Source organism: Taeniopygia guttata, chromosome 1A (genome assembly GCF_048771995.1).
Source record: "Taeniopygia guttata chromosome 1A, bTaeGut7.mat, whole genome shotgun sequence".
Classification (NCBI taxonomy): domain Eukaryota; kingdom Metazoa; phylum Chordata; class Aves; order Passeriformes; family Estrildidae; genus Taeniopygia; species Taeniopygia guttata.
In genome coordinates this window covers 69,716,433-69,743,955 of record NC_133025.1, presented here as the reverse complement: position 1 = coordinate 69,743,955, position 27,523 = coordinate 69,716,433, and the positions used below count along the sequence as shown (strand labels likewise).

The 27,523-nt window shown below is 39.1% G+C and overlaps 1 protein-coding gene across 19 annotated transcripts in view; it reads left to right on the top strand.

The window, feature by feature from the left end:
* ERC1 (ELKS/RAB6-interacting/CAST family member 1) overlaps positions 1 to 27,523 on the top strand; it is a 273,023-nt gene that overhangs the window by 212,166 nt on the left and 33,334 nt on the right. For all 19 annotated transcript variants that reach the window (XR_012053774.1, XR_012053773.1, XR_012053772.1 and 16 more), the window contains one exon: positions 5,343 to 5,487. Coding sequence is in view for 16 of the 19 variants with exons in the window: in XM_072923902.1 (XP_072780003.1) it covers positions 5,343 to 5,487 (145 nt within the window). In the remaining 3 variants the exon portion in view is untranslated. The remainder of the gene's footprint in view (positions 1 to 5,342; positions 5,488 to 27,523) is intronic.

Here is a 27,523-nt window from a genome sequence, read left to right as displayed (position 1 = left end):
TCTGTAATTCTAGACAATTGGGATATTAGAGAAAATATGTGTAGGTAAGTCTAAATATATTATAAGTATCTTTTTTTTAAACAAGGGCAGTACAAGTGGTAATGCTTCCTGTGTCAAGGAATTCACATTGATTATTATCACGCCATTCTTATAATGGAAAATTAAAGGGACATCACTTTTGTGATCACAAAAGTATATTCACCAAGAGTTGATATTTTTATCTTATTTTCAAGTTGTGGTCACATGTATGCAATGACATTGAAGAGACCAGTAAAAAGCGTACATTCAGAAAGGTTCAATTTGCTGATGACAAAAAGCTCTCATTTTCAACTCATTTGGTTTGCTTGAATTCTCAATTTCTGTTTTGGTAGCTGTAGTAGCACAGACCAGGTATTAAAAGGGCTGCTGATGTGCCAGCCAGGCCAGGCAAAGATGATGTGCTGATTCAGGAGACGAGTACTGGAATGGAAGGAGTGTAGTATTATCCCTTTTGACTGAAGATTTAGGGCTGTGCTTGGGAAATTAATTTGCAGCCTGATGTTTGATTATTCCCAGCTGTAATTAAAAAAAGCAGGTAGTACCTATTGCCAAGTTAAATTTTTTCCCACTCTCTTGCAGTAAGAGGTAGCTACTGTTTCTTTTGGACAAAAGTTTGCTCACTTTGGGATACTTTTAGCTGCACCTTAAATGCTGCAGAAATTACAGCCAGTGCAAAATTTGGCAGCTTGCATATTAAGTGAATTATTCATTTGTTAGCATCATGAAATGTCATTCACTGGTATAATTTCCTTTTTCAAGGTAACTTTTAAGAACCAAATCTTGATACCCAGAGCTCTGCAAGGACTGTCTCCTCTCTGTGAGGTACTAGAAGTCAGAGTGTCTTAATTTTCTGGAGATGTTCAATAACCAGCACAAAAAAAAAAAAAAAAAGGAAAAAAAAAAAAAAGGAGGAAAGAATGTGAAGTTCAGAACTACTGCTGTAGTGGTAGACACAGTTTATGATGAAGAGGACAATGGAGCCAGGGCATCTGGCCCGTTGAATCAGTGGTTTGGTGTGTTGTACTCCTAATTACATTTTAAGAGTTTATTGAGTGTGACCCACCCAAACCCTGTCATTCTGCTAAACTCATGAAATTACTGAGTGCCATATCCCGGTGCTTTCATGTTCTTAGCTGCTGCTTGTCTGTCTCACTCTCATAACACTACAGTATTGTATCTGAATTTCTCTGCCTTTGAGTTCTCTCTGTTGTTGTCACATCATGGGAGGGTTTTTAATTCATATGCAAATAATACAGTTCTTATTGTTATGGTGATTCACCAGGGTCTTACAAATGTCTCTGATAGGAAAGCATTAAGAGTTTTTAGCAGCATTTTCTGTAAACTTGGAGTAAATGCAGCGGACAAAAATCAGACAAGCGAAACAAGTCTTGTACGAGTGGCACCTCTGTCATTTCTTTGGTGATTGATGCCCTTACCATGAGTAAACAGGGCATGTAACAGGAGAATCTTTCTTTGTGTACTAAAGGCACAACAGCCATAATTACAGTTCACCTTAATATGCAAGGATGAAAACACTGGCAGCTTAATCATTGCTCATGGAAGTGCAACAGTGCCTGTTGACGGAACTGACTGGATTGCTATGACCTTGTAGGTACCTGAGGTCCTCAAATTTGTGTCACACTTTTAAATGCTTTGGTTTAATGCTAGTCAGAAGGAAAACAGATTTGATCCTATAATGCAACTAGGGCTGATGGAATAAACTGAGTTTTTCCATGACATTAAAATCCAACTGCTGCTGATATCAATATTGCTTTCTTATTATCTCATACACACTTCCAGAAATACCCCAGATGGGAAGAAATTCCATAATTTGAAATAAAATTTTATAGAACAATATGTTTATAACATTTCTATATGGAGTAAGTGTTCACCCAGACATATGTAGGCATATTCTTTTAATGAATATGTATAGTTTTCATGTTTTGAAGCATCATTAATTCAGCACTGTTTGCAGCCTGTTATTCTTTCTAATTATACAACTGATAAATATTCCAATGCTATGACCCTGGGAACAGTACTGCAAAGGACAAAACTGCTTTGTAAAATTCACCTCCTCTTGTGTTTTACCAAAAGGATTCTTCTCCTTTACTGGGGAAGGGCTGTGAAGGAATTATGTAGTCTTCTGAAACCAAGTGCCATAGAAACCCATTTGAAGACAGCTTGATTCTATTAGTATTAGTAATTAGTAGTGGTGTAATACTACACAATTGTCTAGTTATCTTCCCCAAATCAGACATTTCTATTCAAGAGTTGAAGGAGACATTCATCTGCACACTATTCTTTGTGTTTGTTGTCAAATCTCTCTGCTCTACTGGCCTGTAACTATTCTGTAGTCATCTATATTTAAAAGGCAAGCCCATCTTTCTTTGCCTTATATTTCGAAGACTGCAAACAGAGGAAGTTATGTTGATATTGATCTTGAGATTATATCTACCATTATCTCTTTAAGAATTAAACCTACTGCTCTTGGTACCACTCCAGTCTGTATTGATCATGATCTACAGTCAGTGAAAGGCTTCAGTGTAAATAGAAGGAAAAAACTAATCTTTTTTTTGTCCTGTTTGGAGTAAAACTTGAACCTGTTTTCAGTAGATTCTTCTACACTGTTTCCATTTCATGTTTCCTTTGGTGATATTCAGTCTGTTAGAGAGTCTGCTTACGCCTTGTGAGCCGTGTACAGCTGAGCTCAGGCTGCAGAACCTGCTCCAGTGGACAGATAAATAGGCAGTTTGCCCATGCTGAGTTGGTGTTGGCACAGCTACACCAGTACCAGCATCTGAAATACCTGAATTAACTTAAATGAACTGTGTCTGTTCAGTGACTCTGGCCCTAGCCAGCATTTAAAAAGATCTGCATCCTTGGGTTGTGCAGCACATTTTGCCTGCGTATGAGAACTCTTCAGGACCTCCAGTGTTGTGAATTGAAGAGAAGCATTTTGCTGAAGAAGCCAAGCCTGTGGCAGTGCCTGAGCCTCTACGACTGACTGCAGCACTCCTGATGGATGGGTTTGTTCACGTGCTGCCACCACCATGCACACAGCAGCCCATTTTCTCCTTCTTGAACATCACCTGTCTCACAGCATGTTCCTCTGGCCTCCCTGAGGATAAAGCTCTCAGGAAGGGAAATAAGTCACTTTTGTAGTGCTCTTCAATCAGAAACCTTGTCTTTTGCTTGGTAGTGTGCCCTTTTTATTGTCTTGGAATCATTTGGCAGTTGCAAGCTCTGCTGAGAACAATAGCTTGCTACTACAGACATGTCCCTTCCAGCAGAGCTGTCAGTGACACCTGCATTTCTCCCACATGAAGCAGTTTACTTTTAGTTTGCTAAAGTAAAAAATGCAGCTACAATGCACTTATCACAGGGTATTCTTCTTACTTTTGTTCAAACTTCACTTTGTTTCAGGTCCAGAAAACAGTCAGAAAGCCACAATGGCTTTCACCCCACTTCTTGACCATCACCCTTATCTCACAGCATTGCACTGAAGTTTTGGCCTGTAAGAAGTTCTTTTCTAAGACATGGTGTCAAAGATTTTTCAGCAAAAGAACCAAAAAAAGAGTAATGGACTGCTATCCATATCTCATTTTCCTGGCCTTGGGGTTTTCACTTAAGAAGCAGAGATGGGCAACAAAGGATTTGATTGCAGTAGGTATATGGCTTATATGCTATTTGAGGCACCTCCAATTTCCATACCAGAGTAATGGCTCCACAGATAGAGTTACGGAGATATTCTTGGCTCTGGTCCTGAATCATCAGCGAGGATTGTGGGCTTATTATTAAAAGAATAAGTGTTTCTTTATAATCAAAACAGATTACTCTAAAGAAAGTGAAAATTACCAGAGCTCCAAGCCAGCCTGTCTTTCCCAGGATACCAATAGCTGGAAAAAAAGCAGAGGTCATGGATCATGTTCTGTCACTTCACCCTATTGGTATTTTTCATGTTTCAGGCAGACATCCAAAACTGGATACTTTTCCATAAAGCAAAAGCAATAGAAACAAAATGGCAATAGTAACACGCCCATTATCCATCGTTCCCACACCTTGACACTACATCTGGGAATCTGATGTGCACCATTTCCTTCTACTCTTTGCTGCCATTAAGTCGCCAGTATATTTGTATTTCTTCATAGCACAAATGTATTTAGCATACGTTATGATTATCCTAATGTGTCTTTAAAAATTTGCTTTACTTTTTGTATTTTTTTTTACTTTTTTTGTATTACATTTTGAAAGGGAAGCAATAATATTTCTCTAGATATGATCTAGTCAGGACCCAAGTACACTCTACACTGCATCTGTGAGATTTTTGATATGCTGGTATTTCATTTAAAGCAAGCTAACTCTCTTGGACTGTACAACAAACACCTGTGTAAGCCCAGAGAGAAATTCCACCCACAGAAAGTCCATTGTGTTAGTCCACTGTCCTGTCAGATGGCGAACAATTTTATCTGTTGAAACACACCTTTTCCTCTTGAAATACATTATTTTTTCAGAGTTATGGGACAGTGGCTTAAATTGGGATTCTGATAATAAACTTCTTGATATTGAGTGCTGCAGCAAAACTTTAAATTCATTTGCAACTTTATTTTTAGATGAAATGTAGATAAGAAATGTGTCGTATTTGGTTTGTCTTTCATCATCACTCCTGCATGAAGCCATCTTTCACACCACAACACGTTTAAGACCTCATTTTATACCTTCTTGCAAGATGATGAGAGGTGAAACAAGCCAACACTACTGGGCAAGGAGGCCAAGGTTTTCTTTGAAATCCTGTTGCACATCACCAGCTAAATATGAGAATTAAGGTCGAATGACAGAAAAGGTTGCTTTCCCTACCATAATCAATCCTTTGGCTTCCTCTGAGAGCTGCTGTTTAACTTTTAGGGGGATTATCTTTTGACTCCTTTCTTCCCAGTACATATAAAATGTTTCTGAATTCTATTTGTAAGAGTTTTCTGCTACAGGGAAGGGTATGGGAAAATGTTCAGCCAAAGTAATAACGAATGGTAGTTATTAAAAACTGAGAAGGTGAGTGCAGAAGAAGAACATAATGTGTTTTTCTCACCCTGTAAGCTGCAGTTAGGTATCAGCAAAGTTGTTTATGGGGACATGTGTGTGTCTTGACTTCCTGTTCTACCAACAGACATGTAGCCCAGACAAAAATATTTATTATTGCTTTTCAGAGTTGCACACTGGTACAGCATTTATGATATGTTCAAATCTTCGTAGAGGAGTCCTCTAAGTTTTCCAAGATAATAATGTAATTTGTTTGGGTTTTTTTTCAGACAAGAAGCCCTTCTTGCTGCCATTAGTGAAAAAGATGCCAATATTGCTCTGCTAGAGCTTTCATCCTCTAAGAAGAAGACTCAGGATGAAGTGGCTGCACTGAAACGAGAGAAGGACCGTCTTGTGCAACAGCTCAAGCAGCAGGTGGGTATAGGAGGGCTAGGAAAATCCAGTTAATAATCTGGTGTGGGATTATTATCTTGATCTATGGAACTAATAATGTATACTCCTGTCGTATGTTAGGACAGAAAGTGCATAACTAACCATTTCAAACTAGCTACTGGACTCAGCATTGAGGGAAGTTTCTTTGTGTCTCTGCCTGAGTAGTAAATGTGTGATAGGATTGTATGGGAAGTTGGGACTGAAGAGGACATTGGTTGTTTTGCTCTTCAGGCACGAATAGTCACAGATTCAGGGAAGAGTAGTGATACTTCTCCTGAGAGTTTATATTTGCCCTTTTGGGGAAGAAGCCTATTTGGAAGAATAGGCTGTAGAGCTCAAATATGAATGTTACACCACACAGTCTCTCCTGTGATTTCTGATTGCAACTGGAACACCATATGTCAGCTTCTAGAATAGACTCTGGGAGGTCTTGTGCTTGTGAAGAGATTGGTCCTTTCCTATTTCTGGCCTCTCCCATTTCTAAGATCTTTCTATGTTGGCATAACAATTAGAAAAAGTGTGTTTCTGTTAAAGCATTTAACATTATGTTCCAGTACTAAATGCAGTGTGAAAAGTACATTGCCAGTAGAACACAGAGGAAGTAAAAGGCATCCCTGGCAATAAGAGATTTAGGACCTGAAAAAATATGTGTGGATTTTTCACTTCAGCACTTCTGGTGGGTTTTCCTGAGTTATTCCCTTGCCACATTCCTCATAATAGCACATATGCTGCTGCCAATCCAGTATCAACTTCTTCAGTGCCACCATTTCCATCTTCATAAAGTTTTATGTGCAACGTTCATCTGTCAACCAGATGATTTCTATTGCTGTCAGAGAATGTAAGACAAAACCAGGTCAGCATTGTGATAACGGATTTCTGTGCTTCTTTCTCAGCAAACACAAGTAGGTTATTTGCCATGTTGTCCATGATAATTATTTATGGTTTCATTTAAGAACAGTACTTTTGGGTGTTTTATGTACCAGCTTCAGAATGAGCTATAAGTATAGATTGCAGTCTTGTATTACTTACTTTTGAGCAACAGTTGTAATTACTGTCACTGGTCAGCCAGGTCATCTGCTAAAACAGGAATCAGAAGTGGTCACAGCCATGACAAGTACTTGTTTTGTTCATGTACTTATTGATGCAGCAGCTGCAATTTATGGTACCGCTCATTCCAAGGGAAATTAACACCACTTCTTAGTTCTTGCTGTCCTAAGCTTAAATTCAGGTGCTTTCATGCCCCTTGCCATTCCCAGTTTCCTTCTGATTATCTTTTGTGAGTAGCTGGAACAATCTGTAGTATTTTTGGTGATTTTTTTTTCTGCTGAAAATCTGTGTATACTTAATTAACATATTAACATTGTGCCTATCTGTAATGACTTAGATTTCAGGTAAATAATTTTTAAAATGTTGTAGTTGCTATTGTTATCTTTCAATGCTGGTAAGTATCGTAAACTCTTCCTAAAAAGACATGACCATTTCCCTTAAGGATGCCAGTTCTAAGTGCTTTTCTGTGTATCTGTGGGATACTTTATTTCCCAGATAAATGAAAACTGCAAAGGAGATTAATTTGTTCTTGGTATGTAGTAAGACCAATTATGATTTGAGATTGGAGTAATGGTCCTTTTTCTTGAAATGCCTTTGAAGATTCTTGTTCCAAAAGTGCAATCAGCTATAAAGACTTGTCACTGTTTAAGATTATTTAAGATTTTAATCTTAAAAATAGTGAAGAAAGCAGAAAGTAATCTCCTCAACACATCTGTGGTATGGGTAGTATAAATAAAAGTTTTATGTGTAGTATAAAATCACAGGTATTCTCCAGTACATCCACAACCCCCAAGACAGAATGAATTTTTACATATAAACAATCTAAACTATATTTAAAATATATCTGAGAAATATTTATGTGACCAAACAGAGATTTGACACATCCTCCCTAAATTCTATTCTGTGTTTTAAGGATGTGTCATCTTATATAATTTTTTTTGTGTGTAGCTTTCAACACATTGATAGAAAAACTCCTCATTGCTTATTATAGGAGAGTATTACTCACCACCTCTATGAATTACAGAGAATCTAAAATTCCATTTATTTTTTTTCAGTGCCAGTAGTTTTGGTATGTACTTTTTCTGAATAAATTCAAATCACACCAACTTTGACAGCTCCAGAAATAGGAGATGGGTCAGAAGAGATGGCTGTGAGATTTTACAAGATCTTCATTACTGATTTAGTCAAGGGAAATCTCATTTTTCCACATGCTTTGCAAATATTCTGTGTACTTGGCCCCTGCACTCCTCTTCAGTTGTTCCAGGTCACCAGCCTCATTATTTTCCAGCAAAACAACTATACTGCTTCCTCAGTTTAAGCCTTCTCGTAATGGACCCTTTTCTGCATCTTGAGAACAAGGGTCCATCTGTGTTTGCCAGCTCCACATAACCATGTCACCTTTCAGGAACTTCCTAAAAGTTCAGCTGTAATTCTTAAATTCACAGTAGAAATTGTAAATGAAAAATCTTTCAGGCTTGCAGATGTGTTGAACATAGCTGTTCTAGGAAGGCAAGTGATGCCACAAATCAAGATATTCTGAAAGACTTTGAAAAGCAAAAAACCAAAAAGTTTAGTCAACCCTTCAGATTCAGAGCTGGGGTCCTGACCTCAGTCATTCGTGCTTCAGAGCTGTTGAGCTCCCTGATAAGTGTTTGGTATTTCAGTCCATCCCATTCCTAGGAAATGCTTAGGCTTTGTGGGGAAAAGCAGCTCTTTCAGTTGGTGGTCAGACAGGGCTGAGTAAAAGGTTCCCGTTTCCATGTGCGTAGGATGGACACAGAAATGCTGAGCAATATGGGACGGGGTGGTTTGTGGGAAGAGCTGTGCATGCCGTGTTATCAGCATGGCTGAATCTCACTGCAGGCTGGAAACAGCTTCTGACAGTACTTTAGGAAAGCAGTTTCCTGACTATGCTGCAATAGTGAGTGTGAATGGATCCAATCATGCAGGATAGGATTTGGATCGTGACTTTTCATTGATTGTGCTGGTTACCATTGGCTGACTTATTGTCTACCTTTCTTAGAGTGTAGAAAGGTACAACACTCACAAAACAAAAACTTGTTCCAATGATTTCCTGTGAGTTTTATTTATTTAAAAGTATCAGTGAAGACATATAGGTTCATCAAGGAGAGGGTATCTAGAATCTGGAGGGCTCTGCTGTCATTCCTTGTGCTCTCTCCTTTCCCAACACTGTCAGATTCCTGGTCACTCACACGGCAAGGGTACTGCTGCACAAGAGAGGGAAGGAGTCCTGCCAAAGACATTTTTGTTCTTTAATTTCTCTAAGTATGTGTGTTAAAGTTAGGATGAAGAGAAGCATTTTGGAAAGAGGATATGGCATCAATGTTGTTTTAATTCAGAGTTTCTAGGCTCTGAATTGCAGGAATGTGCCTCAATACAGAGCCCATTTCCTAATGAGGCACTCAGCATTGACCAGGCTCTCCAGTAAATGCTGCTGCCTGTTTCATATTGGTTGTCAGTTTGGATGAGGGATTTCCTCTATCATCAGACAGGCAGGGCCGTTGCAGGGCGAGGGTCACCAGCTAATGTGGTCCCAATTTATTCCTCCTCGGGCACTGTGTCTCTGTGGGGAGCTCATGGAGAGGCAGTGCCTGGCAGGCTGCTGCTCTGGAGGGGCTGGGCTGATGCAAGAGCTGGAGTTGTGTAACCAGGTCCAGATGTGGCGTGGAGAGGGCCCCACCAGTGTCACACCGGGCTGCCAGGACCCAGGGAGCTTTGGCCTGCTTGGTGGAGCACAGACACTGCTCAGCTGTTAGGAAGCAGCATGCTTGCCATTTATCCCTTTCCTCGTCAAGCTAAGTTTTAATATCAGCTTCTATTTATTGTAAGAGCAAAGCACCACTCCACAAGTTTGAGTGGTAAAGGGAAAGCATATCTGAAGAGGCTGAGGTTTTCCTGTCTGTGGGCTTTCAGTCTTAAACAGCTGGGATTTTCTGCTAAGAGCCCTGTGTTGCAAAGACTGTCATTTTCTGTATTTATACAGTGTGTAGCAGAATGGGTGCCTGACTTGACCAGCATCTCCATCACTGCCATGCCATAAATGTGAAGTAATAAGTGTTAGAATTTTTAGGAGACTCTGAACAGTATTAGTGTTTTCTGACAGCTTGGAGTACTATTCAAATTAATTGTTTGTAAATATTTATATTCACTTATGTATTCACTTATATATTCATATATATAAGTAATATATTCATATATTCACATATATTCTATTATTATTATTACTATTATTATTATTATTATTATTATTATTATTATTATTATTATTATTATTATTATTATAGCAGAAGTTACCAGGAACTAGCTTGACTCAGTGTTACTGATGACAGGATCTCAACCTTTTCATTTGAAATTGTGCTACTTCAGGTTAGATTAATATTACTTATGTTTTATTATGCTGCCTATTCCTAAATCAAAGTTATTTTCAGATCAGTTCCTCAGACTTTTGAGAACATTTTGGGGTTTCATTCTATACTTCAGCATGCTCAGAGAACCACCCAGGTTAAGCTTTTGCCATGTATTTCATAATATATATTTTCTTTTGTCATGCAAACTGTAAATGAAAAATAGTGAATATGGCCTCAGGAGAGAGCTCTCTGCGACTGAGTTGATTCATCCAGTTACACCTGGAATCTGTTCCTAAAGACTTTAAGTGAAGGAGACCTTCAGTCCTGGGATGTCTTTTTTATACCTTATCTGTCTTTATTATTATATGTAATGTCCCTTACTGCAATTTAAGCTGATTACTATTTTTTTTCTATTAGGGGGATAGAAAAAAAAGTATTTACTACCTGTCATGTTCTTGCCGTAGACACACTTGCTGTTCACTCAAAAAGAGCTCCTTTTTATTTTAATAAAGGGAGATAAGAAGCCCCATGGTATTGTAAGTGTGGGTTTTGTAGTCAGCCTTGCCATTCAGAGGAGTCTTTAATACCTGTTATTTCCTTCTGCTTCTATATCCTCATCAAGATTGTGCCTTCCTCTGTGGGCCAGCATGAATTTGAGGGGTTGTTATTTAACATTCCCACAAATGGAGAGGAATTATTTGGCAATGGTCAAATAGCTAATAATTGACTGGTAATAATAGTATTTATGCAATATTGAATATACATTTCATCTAAGCAAGCAAGTACCAAAGCTGTTTTTTCTTTACTACTTTGTGCCTCTTCCCTGTAAGATTTTGACTGGTTTTCTTTATGAGGCCAAGTTACTGCAAAGACTGATTTCCCAAGTAAATGTGGTTCATGGGATCCTGAGGAACTGTAGATTCCAAAGTAGCTTCTCACACCAAAAATGACATTTTTCCACTGTTACTTGTTTCCCTGGAAACCCTGCACACTGACACCTGACACTCTCTGCTGTGAACTTTTCCAAACTGAAGTTCCACTGGCTGCAGTCATTTCTGTTTATAACAAGAGAATGTAAAACAGGTCAAAGGAGACTGACAGACAAATGTTTTCCTCTTGCTGCTGTGGAGCTGTATCAGCATGACCACACTTCTGGCAGCTTTAGTTACCACCCTGCCCGATGAAATAATACAGATTGTGAGGGCGTGCAGTTAGTCTGTGCTTTACCTTAGCTGCCCTGATTTGAAACCATGTCTGATGAGAGCAGTTACCCTGATAGCAAAGGAATTGCTTCTTCAGGTGACATGGATGCAATCAGTGCAGATAATTGCTCAATGTGGTGCTGCTTTGTGACAGAACCCCTGTTGTTCTCTGAAGGGTTCCAGCAGTCTGGAGTTCACTGAGGGGAGACATGTCTCAAACCCCTGTCGGAAGGGAACTGAGGAAGTCTAGGAATATGTATCTAAGTTGTCTGAGTGTGGCGGTGATGGCTTCTTCATAGCTGAGGAAGAAAAATTAGTATTTTAAATGAGTGATGAGATTCAGGGCACTTGGATCCATCTTTGTTTATTGATCTCCTTACCACATTACCCATGTACTTACATTGGCAAGACTGTAAATAGATGTAAAAGTGGGGAAAGAAAATTTTTGTGATCAGAAAGTTAAGAACAGGCAGAGGAATTTGAATGTGCCATGTCAGAGATTTCTTTATGAACTGGGCAGAACAGAAGGTACTATGAGTTCTGGTGTTCTCTGAATGCCAGGTTAACCAATTTGAAGCAGAAACAAACAGATTCATGTACTTTGCCAGAAATTTTTCAAGTGCTAGTGAAGCACTTCAATAACTATCATCACCTGCAGTGGACTTGATACATATGCAGTGCATTCTCAGCCTCCCATATCTACTGCATGGTCTGTAGAGTCAAAGTCACCTTTTTTCAGGTTCTTATACCACTAGTGTCTGGAGGGTCACTTGCAGCTTTTCAGTTACTGGCTTTAATATACAAAGGTGCCAAAATATGTAGTTTTTATAGTATATTCTTAGCTGTGCTGCCAGTGTAGCTGGCATGTGAGCAGGCAGAAGTGGGCGAAATCACTGTGTACACTTCTTATTCAGGAAGCTGTTGGACTAGAAACAGAAGAAACTTCTGGCTGAAGTGAATGAATATCCACTAATTTGCTCTCATCAAGCATTGCCAGCTGTCAAATTTAAGCATCGTAGCTTTTGTTGACGGCCTGTAATGCACCCAGATTATCAATCACAGCACTGCTTGCTTTGCCAGGCTTTGCTCCTCAGTAATTGTTTCTGTCAAGGGGGAAGTCTCTGCCAGGAGCAGACCCCAGCACCTGACAGCAGCAAGCAGGCACAGAAAGCAAGGCTTTGTCGTGCCCTTGAGCACTGCTTCCTGGAACACAGCACCAGGAGCCCTCACAGATTAAAAGAATGCACCTTCTCCCTGCCATGTGTTCCAGACTTTTTCCCCATCATTTTTAATCATCTATTAGCACAGTAACAGCACTCAGTGCAGCATCAGCAGTCTTTTCTGGGACAGCATGTCATCTCTCCCTGGTATTACTTATATTCTTCCTCCTCTCCCTCCTCCTTCACCTTCATCCTTTGCCTCTTGCATGACTAAATAAAAATTTACGTTCAGGGGAGCTGTGGCTGTGGCTGGCTGCACGATGTCAGGGAAGGGAACTGCCTGCTGGAACCGTGTGAGTGCAGCTTCTTGTGCCTGTTGGAGGTGATGCAAACAGCCTTGTCTGCTTTCTGTCTGCCTTCAGCCTTGCCACAGCCCAGAAGTTTTAGGGTATAGCTGTGTAGGGTTGCTAGAAGAGGAAGATGCTTTGCCTCATTGAGTGAGAGGGCTTTAAGATTTATAGAGGTATTGAGAAACCCAGATGACAGTACAGTACTTGGTACCTTTTCTTTCTTTGTCATATTTTTTTATAATACTGTAAGGACTAATATTTCCCAAGTTTGAACTCAGATATCAAAAACTTGTTTCACTCCATTAGAAATATTCCTCCATTCATTGAATATATTAAGATTTTCATTGGATAATTGCCAACAGCATTTAGTGCCACCTGTACACTAGCTCTCATTCAAGGCTTATGAGCTCCTATAGGAAGTTATTTAAGCAACGTTGCCTCTCTCTAGAAAATCAGGATTGCTGGACAAGTCGAGTTGGCATTTGAGAGACCCTGTATCCCATTCCTGTAAGCGACCGACTTGATGGTGTTGGATATCAGGAAAGATTGTTAGGTCTCCCCTGGGAGAACCAGGCTTGTTAGCACTATTAAAGAGGTGAGAAAGCTCGCTGGGCTTGGGCTTCCTCAGAAGACTGCTCTAGAAGATCTGATTTGGGCTTGAAAAGCATTCCTTGGTCTGCGAGTGAACAGTACTGCTGGACATTGGTGCAATGTAAAAACAGTCAGTGTCATTTGACATCTCAGTTGTACCATACAGTGGTTTCCTGTAGGCATTGTGGCCCAAACCACTGGTCTGGTACATGATGGTTTTCAGTCAAATAAAGAGAATATATTAGAACAGCTCTCTATGATACGTACATAGATACAGAGTATTTATGGAATTCATTCTGTCCCTTTGCTACAAATATAATGTTGAACATAGTTCCTGACAATATTTGTCTTAGCTGATGAGTCATGAGCAAAATCTCAGAAAAAGTCATTTAGAACAGCTCAGGATTGCCTATAGTTGTTCATTCAAGGAATACACTTATGGGTACATCTTCTTTTGCTTAACTTCCATGGTTTGTGGGGTAGGGTAGCTGGGAAGGACCCATGCTTGACTGTTCCTGATTGTTGTCCAGTGGCAGGATGTGCCTCAGGGGTAAAATATTTGAGACTTTCCAACCATTGGTCTTTGTGGCTGGGCTGGTTTGGCATCACTCTTGGTATTTGAATTGATGATGTTTGAAGAATGACTAGAAAATAGGGTGAGTTTATGATTACATTTAAATTGTATCTTTTATACACATTGTTTAGGGAACTCTGAAGTGTTGCTGACAGGAAAGTTCCACTTAAAAATATAAAAAGCCTTGACAAGATAATGAATAGATTTTCTTTTGTGAAAAAACAGAAATTTTGCACTGAAATATCAGATTCTGGAGGATTTTGAATTACTTGCTTGAAAGATTTTGCATCTTGGTGAAGATGGATGTTTAAGCATCCCTACAAATATTTAATTGATTGGATGCAGGTTTTTCTGTACTAAATGATCCCTGTTCATCTGGGCTGTTTTACCTGACAGTGACAATTGTCTAGGAGACACATGTGTACCTTTACCAAATATGCATTCAAAATGTGCTAACTTGGTACATTATGCTTATCTCTTCTGTATTTAATGGTATTCCTCAGAGAGCACACAACACACAAAATGGTTTAATATTAAACCTATACAGTAAAACTTTATTTGTGGTTACTTGTCTTTGGATGAAAAGCCTAACAAACCTGTGACATAACCAACTATCATACATAAAACCCAATTCACACATTGATAGTCAGTTAAAAAGTACTGGCAGAAAGCTGAAAGGCATTTTTCCAGCTTTAGTACTGGTTTTAATTTGTGTAAGACCTGTAACTGGTGAGGTGATCGATGATTCAAGGTGTTTTCCAAAACCATGCAAGGAGAAGGTGAAGTCAGAGATATGAGTTGACTGATTGGGTTCATAAACTAAATTTGTAGAAGGTTTCAAGTAGATTACAGATTAACAGTTGTATGACTTAATGTGTTAGTGATGTGTTCTTTACTTGAAGGAGGAATGAATGATGGAAAGAATTGTACACCTAGAATATGTAATGAAAATAAATGATCTATAAGATAGAATACATTGCATATTTGTGATTTTGCTGTGCTATTTTGGGAGTAACGTCATAAATCACTGGAGGTTTTTTTGCATGAAAAGAGAGAAATGCATAGTCTTCAAAAGAGAATTTTAATCCCTACCATCTTAAAAATTGATAATGGAAAAAATTTAGGCTTAACTGCATGGAATGAACTTCAATAAACAGTGAACTGTAAATGAACAGTGATCTCAGGTATTTTTGAGCTTATGCACTGAAATCTCTCTCAGTCTACAGATTTTTTTTTCTCATCTGCTGTATTAAGCCCATTAAATTCTGGAAATAATTTCCCTTTTTGAAACTGTCCAATTGAGCCTAGTCCAGTACACCCATATCTCAGGCAAATGAATAGGTAAGATCTTGCAATTGAAAATCTAAGATTCTGTTAGTTAGGAGTAGTTTCTTGATAATAATCCTTCATTCATTTACATACCACGTTGTGGAAATTGCAGTTCGTCAAAATGAGACACAGATTTATGAAATTAGGTATCAGTTTCTTGTTATAGCTTCTGCAAGTGGCGAGGTGCTGGTGGTTTCAGATTCTCCTCACTTCTGTTCAATTCATGGTGTTATGTTCTGAAGGATCCAAATCTTAAAAAATTACTATTCATGTTAGGTGCAGAACAAATTCTGCATTTACTCCTTAATAAGCACATGCTGTTTTCTACAGCCCCTTTTAAGAAATACTCATGACCAAAGAAAAGGTGTGCAGATTTTCCCTAGAGGTCACGTGTTTGCCGCTTGACATTTGTGAATGCGGGGAGGGGATGGAAATTTTTCTGCTGTCTCTTCCTAACTTGGAAGCTGTGAGGAGTCTGGAAACAGCTGCCAGCTCCAAAAGGTACAAGATGAGAAAGTTGATATGATGGAGATTGTGCTTCCATCCCTCCCTGAATGGCACTCTGGAGACAGTGCTGTTAAACATCAGTCAGTGATTTTGGCAGATTGTCTTTAGGGCTGTTGTGTTCAGCTATCCCTGAGCAGACCTGTATGGAACACAAAGTAAAGTCACAGTTTCTCTGTGCCTTATTTTGCCTTGAATATGTTGCCAAAGGTTTTGAGTCTTTGCAGTAGCAAGAAGTGCTTTTAGGGGTTAGTCCAAGATTTTGCATGAAGACAAAATAAGTCTCAAACTCAGCTATCAAAAGATTGCTGTCTGATTTTTCTTGGCATAATCAAATACTTATCATTTGGATGTAAGAAAAATTTGCTGATTATGTAGCCTCAATTTCAAGTCATTTACCTTTGCAATTGCAATGTTGTAGACTTTTAGATTATCAGTAGTGTAGGTGAATGTTAGTGTCTCAGCTTTTGTAAAGCTCTACTTCCCAAAAATATTTTGAACTCTCATCCCAGGACTGGTGCCTGAAGGAAGCAGTGGTCTTTTATGTTGAATACAGCCCTGGTTAAGGAGTAATCATTTTATTAGAGCTTTAGTTCTCTTTATTTGAGTACAACTTTACAGTCACAGAACCCAGTCCTTTATTCTCTTTCTGTTTGTTTACCACCAATGCCTGTCTGTCTTATTGTGAATACAAATATTTCCTGTCGTCGAGAAAACAAAAAATGGAGGTTTCACACTAACTCCAGGATTTGAACAGGATTTTGATTCCTTAGGATTTGAACAGCCTAGGCATCTCTTGTTTTTACAGTGGATTTTTGTTTGAGGTGGGAAACTTAACATTTTTAAACATTCTGTTTTACCATTGTAGGACTCTTAATCCTTTTAATAGTCCAGAAGTTGCTTTTCTCACTGTTGTCATCTTAACATGAAACATGACCATAATTTATGACACCAAGCCAGTGTGCTCTTCATCTCCTAAACACCAGTAGATGCAACCTTGGCTTTGCCTCCTTTATTACATCTAGCAACCCAAACCTTTGCCAACTGCTGACAGTAGTGGTGCTGAAAAAATAATAAAAGCAATATAGTGATCCTTAAGAACACACACACTCACAGGTTGTTTAAAACTTGGAAGCCTGCATGAGTTTATTTGTTCTGTGTAAGTATTAAGGGCTGTACCTTCTCATTTTAGTTTTACCCTGATTTTTTTTTTTCCTAAGGGGAAATGTATTTACTTATATATGCAGATCTTCAATCATCTTTCAAGTGTCTTCTCTATCTCATTTGGAGGTATGCAAGATGTATGTTCTTCTGCACTAAAAAATGAAAAATTCACAGGTTTGGTGGGAAGGATGCACAAACTGGGAAGTGCAGACTAAGACTAATTCCTTATTTTCCTAGACCTTTTCATCACTATCAGATCAGAAAAAGATTTTTCTCTTCCCCCCTTTCCTGATTACCAAAACCATCTAATCCTTCTCCATTGTCAGCCAGAAGGCCTGTTTGTGATATAAAAAGGGCTTAAAAATATGAAGGCTTCCTTGTTTTCTCCTAGGTCTTCTAACTGCAAATCAGTCAGTCAAGGTTGCTCTTTTCCTTCTATTCATTCTTTTCTGTTTCTTCTTCTGCTTTGTCAGAGCTCTTTAACAAGTAGAATCACCTATCTTAAGTTTAATGACTTAGCAGTAAAAGGATTGTTAAAACTCACCAGAGGTACGGCTGGCTTTTTTCTCGTCTTGTTCCGCAGATCTTTTTCTTTTAGTGGTCCTGTAGCAGAGAGAATTCTCTAAGATTTTTTTTCTAAGCTTTACAGAGTGCTTTATGGTGCCAGCTGGGTGGGCCTCTACTCATATGTAATGGCATCATATAATGTAAATCACAGAAAGACAACAGATTAGGAATAGAGCAGGCAAAGATAGGGATACTGGAATGTAGACGCCTTAGAGAAATTCATCTGGCCAAACTGGCACTCCTTCCTTGGTAAGAATAATTTTGGCACAAATGCAGTAGAGAAACTGAATGTTTTTTCAGTCTCTCCAGCTTACCACCTAGTCTTTGATACAGAAAATCAGCCTCTGCTGGAATAACAAAAAAAAAAAAAAAAAAAGTGTTGGTTTATTTGGTTTATTATGGTTCTTTCTCCTTGGTTGTGTGCTGTGTGCAAGAGCAGAGGAAGGGACAGGAATCATCTGCCCAGCTCTGTACTGCACATGTGCTGCTGTGTGCTCGGGCAGCAATCCTTTCTCTGAGCACCAAACACATGGACAGTGAGGATGGACAGGAATCCTGGCTGTGCAGACCACACGCACGGATGGTGTGGACAGACAGGAATGTAATGTCTGTGTGTTTGTGTGGCTGCTGAGGCAGGGCACTTCTAGGTGGATGTCAAACCTAATAATTGGCCATACAGAAAAAAATTCTAAACTTTTATATAGTTTGGGGTAGCAAAGCTCTGGTGGTTATCAAAGGAAATGCCCTTTCAACTCTTCCCTCAAGCAGTTAGCATGCAGGATTTTGATGGATTCAAAGATGAAAGCAAGCCACAAGAAGAATAATACTGGGTTTCTTTTTCTTTTATACGCAACAGCTTTTTAAATTAATTTCAGAACAAGCGCAAATAGTCTTGAGGTTTTGCTATGTGTTTTTTTTTTTTAAAGTTGCTATCAACACTGTTTATATCATGTAGACACAGATCCATTCGTGTATACAGCCAGAGCTGGGTTCTGGGCAGTCACAGACAGTCTATGCTGAGATGATACTGAGCAGCTCACAACACTTTAGCATCTAGGAATTTGTATCTGTACATAACTCCCTTTTTTTGCCCAGAACAGCATGTATAGAGGGGAGGGGGGTTTGCTATTAACAACTCTTTGAAGATGCAGGCAAACGCAGTTGAAGTGGCGAGTCATATAGCAACAAAATATGTAACAATAAAAGGTCTGTGGTCAAAACACTGGCATATACTTTCCAAAATTAAAAATTGCTGGATAAAAGAATGCTTTTACTATATTTATTGTAACAACACAGTCACAATGCACAAAGATTGGAAGACTTCCAAATCACTTCAGCTAGGAAAGGTGTGTGTAGATACACATGAGCAGATGGCCTACAAATTATTTTGTTGAGCCAGGGGATCATGACTAGCTTTTTAAGATTTTGCAGTGGGATGCATCTTGTATGTAAATTCCTATATGAGATTTTGCCAGTCAGGGTTCATAGATACCACTGGACTGAAAAATTTTCTTGTTTCAGAGCAGGAGAAAGACTGAGACAAAAGCAGAATAACTGAAGTGGTTGTGTTAGGCAGCTTTGTGAAGTTCAGCATTTAAAAGCGGATTTATTTTGGAAAGGAGAACCAAATAGAATAACAAAGGAATGGGGGACAGAGTAAGGTAGTTGAGGGTAAGATGAGCAGGCTGTGGAGTGAAGCAGAAGAGAAAAGGGAAGGAGAAATTTCAGGCAAACAGTCATAACAAAACAGGAAACCCATCAATGATGTCAAGCAAAGTTTGTTCTGTATTTGATAGCAAGATTTGCCTGTTCTATAGGATGTAACATAGGTAATTTAAAGGGTTTGCCTTCAGATTTTGCATAGATTTTGTAAAACTAACTTTACCTGTAGTGCTTAGTGTTGATGCTTAAATTGCACAAGTTTAAAATAATCAAATAATCACAAGATCAATTAAATGTTGATATGTATTTTGACCTTAGCATAACCTGAGATACCTTTCAGATTTTGCTTTGTAAAAGATGTTACCAACCTATCAAAGTTTTAAGGAAGAGTTTATGCTCCAAAATACATTTCAACTTGTTTCTCTCATCATTTTTTGTCTTTGCTTTTCTATTATTCTGTAAAACATAAAATTAAATTTTTAGTTTGGACCCAGAAATATGCAGTGAGAAGGGAAGAATGAGCAAGGGGGAATCAGAAGTTTTCAGCAGTTTGATTAATGAGGACCACAGCAAAGACTGGTATTTCCCTTTCCATTGTTACAGAAGTAGCATTTCACTTTTTTCTTAAACTGCTTTGTCTTTGGTAGTAAGTATCAGAGTAGATTAAAGAGACAATAAACTATATCTATTAAACATTCAGCACACACATGAGCTGATCATGAAAGGCTTGCTTGCTGGTGCTCACTTGAGAATTTGTAGCAGGGCAGTCTCCCAGAATCCAAAAGAAAGGCATGTACCAAAAAATTCCACTTCTGTGTAGCATTTAGTGCTACATCCAGACTCTTACAATTCCAACAAAATGTGTTAGTTTGGACTCCAAAGAAGAGGAGCTTGAATGGCAGTGCCATCCCTCTGCTTAGCTGAGCTGTAGTACCTCCCCAGTAACTTTTCAATTTATTGACCATTTTCAACCAAATTTGACACAGTCTCAAAGAAGTCTCAAAGATTTTGTAGATTTATAGGAACTTAATTAACATGCACAGCTGGGTAGAGGCAAAAAGAACCCAAAGCAGAGCTCCCACACGGGGGAAGGCAAGGAGAATTGAGCTGTACTATATTTTATTTGGCTGTAGCACACACACATGGCTGGCCATTCAGAACATACATACTTTCACACTGCTCCCAGCTGACTCTTGCCTGGAGACAACATGGGGGAGGCAGGCTGCAGAAAGAGATTGTTACAAGGGTTGAAGGCCATGCTTAGAAGATGGAGAATACAAATCCAAAGCACTCAGATTTCATCAGTCAATATAGAAGAGTAGTAAAGTGGACTTGCTCTTCAAAGGTAGCCATGCTGTCTGCAAAAGAAATTGCTTCTTTACTGATTAAAGAAGCAGTGAAGATGGCACAATAGTCCAAGAGGGGATGTAACAGCATACTTAAACAAACAAAAAAAAAATTGTTAAGCTAATTTAAATCAATTAGTATTTTCTGTTTTAAGGGTATGTGGCAGCAAATGATATTGATCTTATATTCTCTTCTGCAGCAAGACCCTTCTCTTCCATGGTGTAGAATCAAGATGAGATTTGTCCTAACTGCACCACAGGGCAGGCTCATAACACAGAAAATACCTGCTTATTTTAAACCTAGAGGTTTTATCTGCTCAAAAATGGAATGTGAACACAACCAGTTCTCGTACTTTACCTTAAGAATTAAAGCAGCAGCTCATTTTGTTTGCTGGTCTGTCTTCAGATCAATTTCAGTCAATAATCTCTTGGGTCTTCTGTTGTGTGAGAGATCCAGGACTCTCTGGAGATGTTGTTGTGGTTTACCATTTGTCCTGATGTCTGAATGTAGTTTTGTGATGCATAGCCCACCCATTCTCTAAAAATTAGTTTTACTGTATGATTGTTAATGTCCTCAGACTACAGCACTCCCTTAGACATCTTTGAGATACAGGAAGACACACCTTAATGATATTTCTGCCTGAGACCCTTACATGCAGTGGAAAGATGCCAAAGAAATAACATACTTGGCTTGCTCCTGAATAGTTAACCATGAGAGGAGGTATTTTTTATTTTTAGTTCCCTTTCAAACCTGCGACTGGGCAGGTTCCAGCTTTTATGGAACAAGTAATTGAGAAAGGCAGTTCTATTCCCACTGATCTTAAACACATCTTGAGGTATCTCTAAAAAGAGTAAAAGAGAGCTAAAGAAACATATACTGTGGTTGTATGGTATGACACAAAAAGGAATCCCAAATAGAGATCTGATTTGGATTTTTTTGTGTGTCACTGGTTTTCTTCATACAGCAATCAGAGCAATAGATTTCAATAAACTTAGCCACTCGGCAATTCCATGGTTTCATAGTTTGTTCATCTCCTAAGGAGCTAAGTTCCAAGAGACACATTCCTGTACAGGGAAAATTTCAGTTCCAAGTTTATTTTTAATCCTTGTCTACATATGTCAAGTCTCACAGAGCTTGCCCTATCTAGATGATCTGCCTCCTTTAATTTATTTCAAAGGCTTGTAGAGTGTGAATTCTTCAGGATGAAGCTTCTCAGTAATTATCACATGTGGGGAGATGAAGAGGAAAATGACATCTTTAAACACAGAAATTAGCTGGACTGATAAAGTCACTTTTAAAGTAATATTGCTGGAACATTGCCAGCAGCCAATGCAGAAGGCAACATCTCAGGTAGAACTGCATTAAATCCTGCAGGCTTTGACAAACCCCAGCAGAAGAAAGGCTCTTTGCTGGGCTCACAAAAATGCAGGCCTCAGCATGTGCAGAAACATAGTAATGGAAATATGGAAATGGGTTTCACGTCTGTGCAGTTGAAATTTGTGCTGGTTTGCTGCTAACAGTGAAATCTCAGTTGGTAATCTTAAACATAGCCAAAAGGAAAGCCAAACCTAACTACTGATGTGTCTTTTAAACTTTACAAAGATGGCAAACTCAGTGTGTGCCATCTCTTTACAAATTGGAGAAATGTCTCCCTTTTCATAAAATATCATGAATGGGAAGGGGGTGCAATTGAATACTTAAACAATCTTTCAGAGTCCTGATGCTCTAGGTAAGTATAGACTCAAGGTAGTATATTTAGGGTAGATATAGACTTGAGGTAGTACATTTAAGGTAGGTGTAGATAAACTCATGGCAGGCCATCATATTCAAATAACAGGCAATAACAGGATTATTCTCTCTCTGTTTTTCACAGCCAGATTTCAGCAGGGAGCTGGTTGGACATTAACAGGATTATGGCTCACTGCAGGTTTCTAACAAGTAGAAAAGAACTATCTACAAGCCTTCACAAGTGCATAATTCTCAGAGATAGTGAACTCGGCCCACACTTGGAAACAACATCACATGAGTTTTTCCATTATATTTCAATGTTATTAGTGACAAAAATGTTTCTGAACTGTTGCTTTTTTGCATGTGCTTCCAGTGAAACATTCTGCTCAGATTAAAATGGGATAACTCCTTTAATGCACCAACACACTGCCTCCACCACATACTCATTTGTCACAAATACAGTCATTATATTAATATTTACTTAATGTGGGGTTTTTTAAACTCTACATTAAAGGATTAATGAAGCTTGTTTAGACTGGTTAGCAAAACCAAAATTACCACACACAAATATTCTACAAAAAATCAGGAGTCACTGATGTCATCATTTGTGCTGCGTTTCATGGTGGAGGAACAGACTTGATGCAAACTCTTTGAGTAAATTACTGCAATGAGCATATGAAGCAGACTGGAGTAATAGAGAGAATGCACAGCTCATGAGCTGTTTCTTAAAGAGCTTCTCTAGAGATACAGAAATGTGTGATCCCCATGAATAAAACGTGGTTTCAAGAGCTTTCCAGGGTAATGGTTACCAGAACACTAACTGTCCTGCAGAAATGCTTAAGAAAGGTATGTACTCTCATTAGAGCATACAACTTAGTGCAAGCTTGCAAATGAAAACATTCTGTAAAATATATTATAAACAATGTCTGTAGTTATATCTGTGGGTTTCAAATTTATGTGTGGGATTCCACAGTAGAGAGTTTGGCAGATCTGGGCAGCACTCCTCGAGGCTTTACCAGCTGTATTGCAGCGTATGCCTCTGACTTTCCCCTAAACTTTGTGGATCAGCAGCAGTTCTGTTTTTTCTCATGTAATAATTTAACTGTGATAAAATCTATTAATTTGGTCTTTAGTGTTGAGGTGCACAAGCAAGCTACCAGTGTGGCCTGCAGTGAACATAAAATAACATACTTTTAGAAACCTACAGGTGAGAGAGTGCTTTGAAGCAGTACTTCCATGAATGAGGAACTGAGTGAGTCTTTAAAAATTAACTATGGCTACAGTTTTGGCAAGTAAAATAGTGTACATGTACAGTTTGCAATGAAAGTTTTCAGGTGTTGGTTATGTTAGTTTAACCGTGGTAATTTCCTTGTTTACCAAACATTTATTGATTATAGAATACAGGCAGAATTGAACTATATGGCACCCAGGAGGGAAAAAAGTAATGAAAATACAGTGAAATCATGGCAGGACCATGAAACAACCAAAGAGAGCATGTTTGAAGGAGTTCTGATGCTGATCATTCTCATTCATTATTAAAATAGATTTATCTTGTGTTTTCTTCTGGTGCTTTTTTCTTTTAATATAACTGCCTGCTGTAGCAAGGGATAGAGAAAAAGGAAGATTTAAATAATGACAAGAAGTAAAAAAGGCATTAGCAGTAACTGTATCAAAAAGGCAAAAGGAAAATTGCAGAAATTCTGGGATGCAAAAAGGGAGGGGTGGGCAAGAGCTGATATTTCTAGAGTAAAGTCCAGTACATGACATGGGGAAGTTGGGGTTTTTTAGATGCAGTAGCCTTGCAAATGTTTTGCTTTAGACCTGCAGTTCATAGACTTTGGTCTGCAGAGCCAAGGCCTCCACAGTCATTCCTGGCTTTCAGCTAGGAGCTGGAGAAATTTTGAGAATTTACACCAGTATGAAGGTTTGGGACTGTTCTTTGCATGGTGACTATTGGAAGAAAAGAAAAGCATTGTTAAGGGCTTTGACAAGCTGTGGGGGCTTTGGGGAAGGTATAATTGGAGGGCCAGGAGTAATTTTATGAAATCTGTCCAAAATAAAAAAAAAAGGTGACATGAAAGTACCTTTTGGAAAAAAATCACAAAACTTAATGGGTTGTGGAGTTTTATCCCGTTTTCTTCATTCCAGCATTTTTTCTGCACATGCCTGAAGAACATACCTGTCAGGGCACATGGTATTTTTTATAAGCAAAATTTGAACTTGACATCCGGTTCCTATCATTGCTAGTTCTGCTTACAGCTCTGGAGGTTTTAGACAAAAGCACTCCTGACACAACTGATTTGTCTGCACTGCTCATTTATTTTCTCACAGGACCCTGTGGTTAAACCACTTTGTTGTTCATACTTTTTACAGTGATGTAGAAATGCTTGCCCTAGGATCTGAGCCATAACCTCATGAGGTGGGAGAGGATTGTATAATAGCACCATGACAAACCAGCTCAGGACTGCAGGATGTTGGAGTGGTTCCCCACAGAAAAGTAAACCATTTGTTTTTAAATCATTACAACAGCCATTTGGTCTAGAAATTTCCATCCTTTTGGACATTTTATTTTCTGTGGAGGAGCAATAGGAGAGAAACTCAGTTCATGTATTTGCAGTTATTTTTAAAATATCTAAGTAGAAGTTTGTCATTAGTAGTCCAGTCTTAAGCAGAAACTCTTTATTTCTGTGTTTTCTATAAAAATAATGGTAAAAATATTATAATAGTATATATTTTATTTGCAACACTGCTTGAGCTTTAAATTATGGAAAATAATTCTTAGTGATATCTATCAGGAAATAAGCTGCTTTTCTTCCATCTTTTGTTTTTTGCCTAATTCCATTCCAGTATATATGCATAAATTAGTTCCTTTAATGGAATCACAGTGGAATCACATTTTCTTGCCAAGACTTGCCACAAACACACACACACACACACACACACACACACACACACACACACACACACACTTAAATGAACAGCAGCTGCAGTGGGAGGTCAGGTTGAATTAAAGGGAGGACATAGAAAATGTCCTTTTAGGTGAACTGATCCCACAGGCTTGTCATCATCAGGACACTGCAGAGGTTGTTCTGGGTTTAAATGTTCAAAGGACTGTAATGGAGCTAAGTGACTAAACCATATTTGGCAAGTAGATGAATTTGAGAACTTATCTCCCTCTTTTTCTGGAAAGTTGAGCTTTGAAACTCTCAAGTGATCTGATGAAAAGTCCAAATAATAAGAATTGCAGAATATTTTAGGTTGGAGTAGACCTCTGTGTATGGCCACCTGCTGAGAGCATCACTAATTATAGCAGCTTGCTCAAGGCCTTGTTCAGCTGCATTTTCGGCTCATTCAAGGATGGAGATGCCACTTTCTCATGGCAGCCTGTTCTGACATTTGATACATCTCATTATGAAGAGAATTTTCCTGATCTCTAATCAGAATTTTCTGTGTTCCACTTTACATCTGTCATATCCTGCCCTATCCCCTCCAACAGCTTCATGTCCTCTATACCTCCTATCAAGTAATTTAAAAAAGCTTCCTCTTTTTCAGGCTAAATCAGCCCAATTCCATCAGCCACTTCTCAATACCTGCTGCCAAGTATTAACAGTAGATTCTACTTGAATTTAAGTGACAGAAGTACACGCCCTCTTCAATTTGACTTCAGGATTCTCTCTGAGGCACTCTGTGCTTTTTGCTGACCAGACCCAACCCACAGGGAGGTGTGTGGCTTCCCTGAGGCCTGGGTAAGGGACATCACCAAGAAACTTCCCAGCCACTGATTGTTACCCTTTTACAGTTTTCTGAGTGGGCAGCAACACAGTCCCAGCAAAAAGGATAAGGACAATGAGGAGGGGCCTCAGAGCCTTGGGAAAAAGGGCCAAGGGATCTGGAGCCATGTTGTGTTCTCTTCTGTGCTACCAGTTGCAGGGAATGATGGAGCAAGAAACAGGAAAGTCATGCAGATGCACACCTGGCTTCAAGACTGGTGTAAACAGCAGCATTTTGTGGTTTTTGATCATGGGTGAATTTATACAACACTGAGCTTGCTGGCAGCAAATGAGGCCCACCTGTACTAGAAGGGAAAAGGGATCCTCGCTCAGGACTCAGCAGGGCTCATTGAGAGGGCTTTAAACTAGATTGGAAGTGGGATGGGGACATAGCCAGGCTTGACAGAGATGCGGTGTGGGAAAGCAGCTGTTGGAAAGCAGCTCTGAGGAGAAGGCCCTGGGGGTCCTGGTGGACCACAAGCTGTCCATGAGCCAGCAGTGTGTCCTGGAAGCCAGGAAGGCCAGTGGTATCCTGGGGTGCATTAGATAGAGCACTGCCAGCAGCATGGGGGTGATCCTGCTCCTCTAGTGAGGCCACACCTGGAGTGCTGTGTCCAGTTCTGAGCTTCTCAGGACAAACAGAGCTCCTGGAGTGTGTCCAGTGGAGAGTGACAAACATAATGAAGGGATTGGAGCATCTCTTTTATGAGGACAGGCTGAGGGAGCTGAGCCTGTTCAGCCTCAAGAAGAGACAAATGAGAGGGAGCTGTAACAATGTCTGTCAGTGTCTGCAGGAAGGGTGTCAGAGGATGGACCAAGCTCTGCCTGGTGGTGCTGAGCTGTAGGACAAGTGGCCACGAGCAGAAACTGATGCACAGAAGTTCCACCTGACCATGAGGAAGAACTTCTTTCCTGTGCAGGTGACCAAGCACTGGAAGAGATTGTTCAGAGAGGGTGTGGAGTCTCCCTCACTGGGATGTTCTACAACCTTCTGGAGGCAGTCCTGTGCCATGTGCTCTGGGATGGCCCTGCTTGAGCAGGGAGGTGGGAGCAGATGACCCACTGTGGTCCCTTTCAGCCTGACCCAGTCTGGATTCTCTACAATGTTTATATTCTTCTCTATCCATACCAGCTAACATAGTTTGTTTGGGTTTCTTTTTTTTTTTTTTTTTCACATTATACATAGCTGTTCTCTATCTTCTCTCAGGAAAGTTAATGTGCTGTACTAGCATTCTGCAAAACATCTGGGTTTCAATAGCTTTTCTTCACACACACATACACTGAAAGTCATGTAAGAATCTATTATTTATTAGCAAAACAATAAATTTCCAAGGAAATATGAAATGGTTTTAAATCAATTCTTCTCAAAGAAGAAACTGTTGAAGAGACAACCTTAGATATAATAAAATAATAAATATTAAGAAAGTGCCTTTACAATAAACTGGTTGTTTAAGGATTAATGTAGCATGTTTCAAGTAGTGATTTATGAATGATGAGTCAGACTTGGAATTCAGAACTTGCTTGACAAAGCAGAGCAAACAATAAAAACATTTTGCATGATGAAATTGCTTATTGCTTAAGCTCAATTTACTATTAGCTTTTGTTAAATTAGTCCAAAATAAAATCAAATCCAGATTCAAGACCCTGGACCTTCT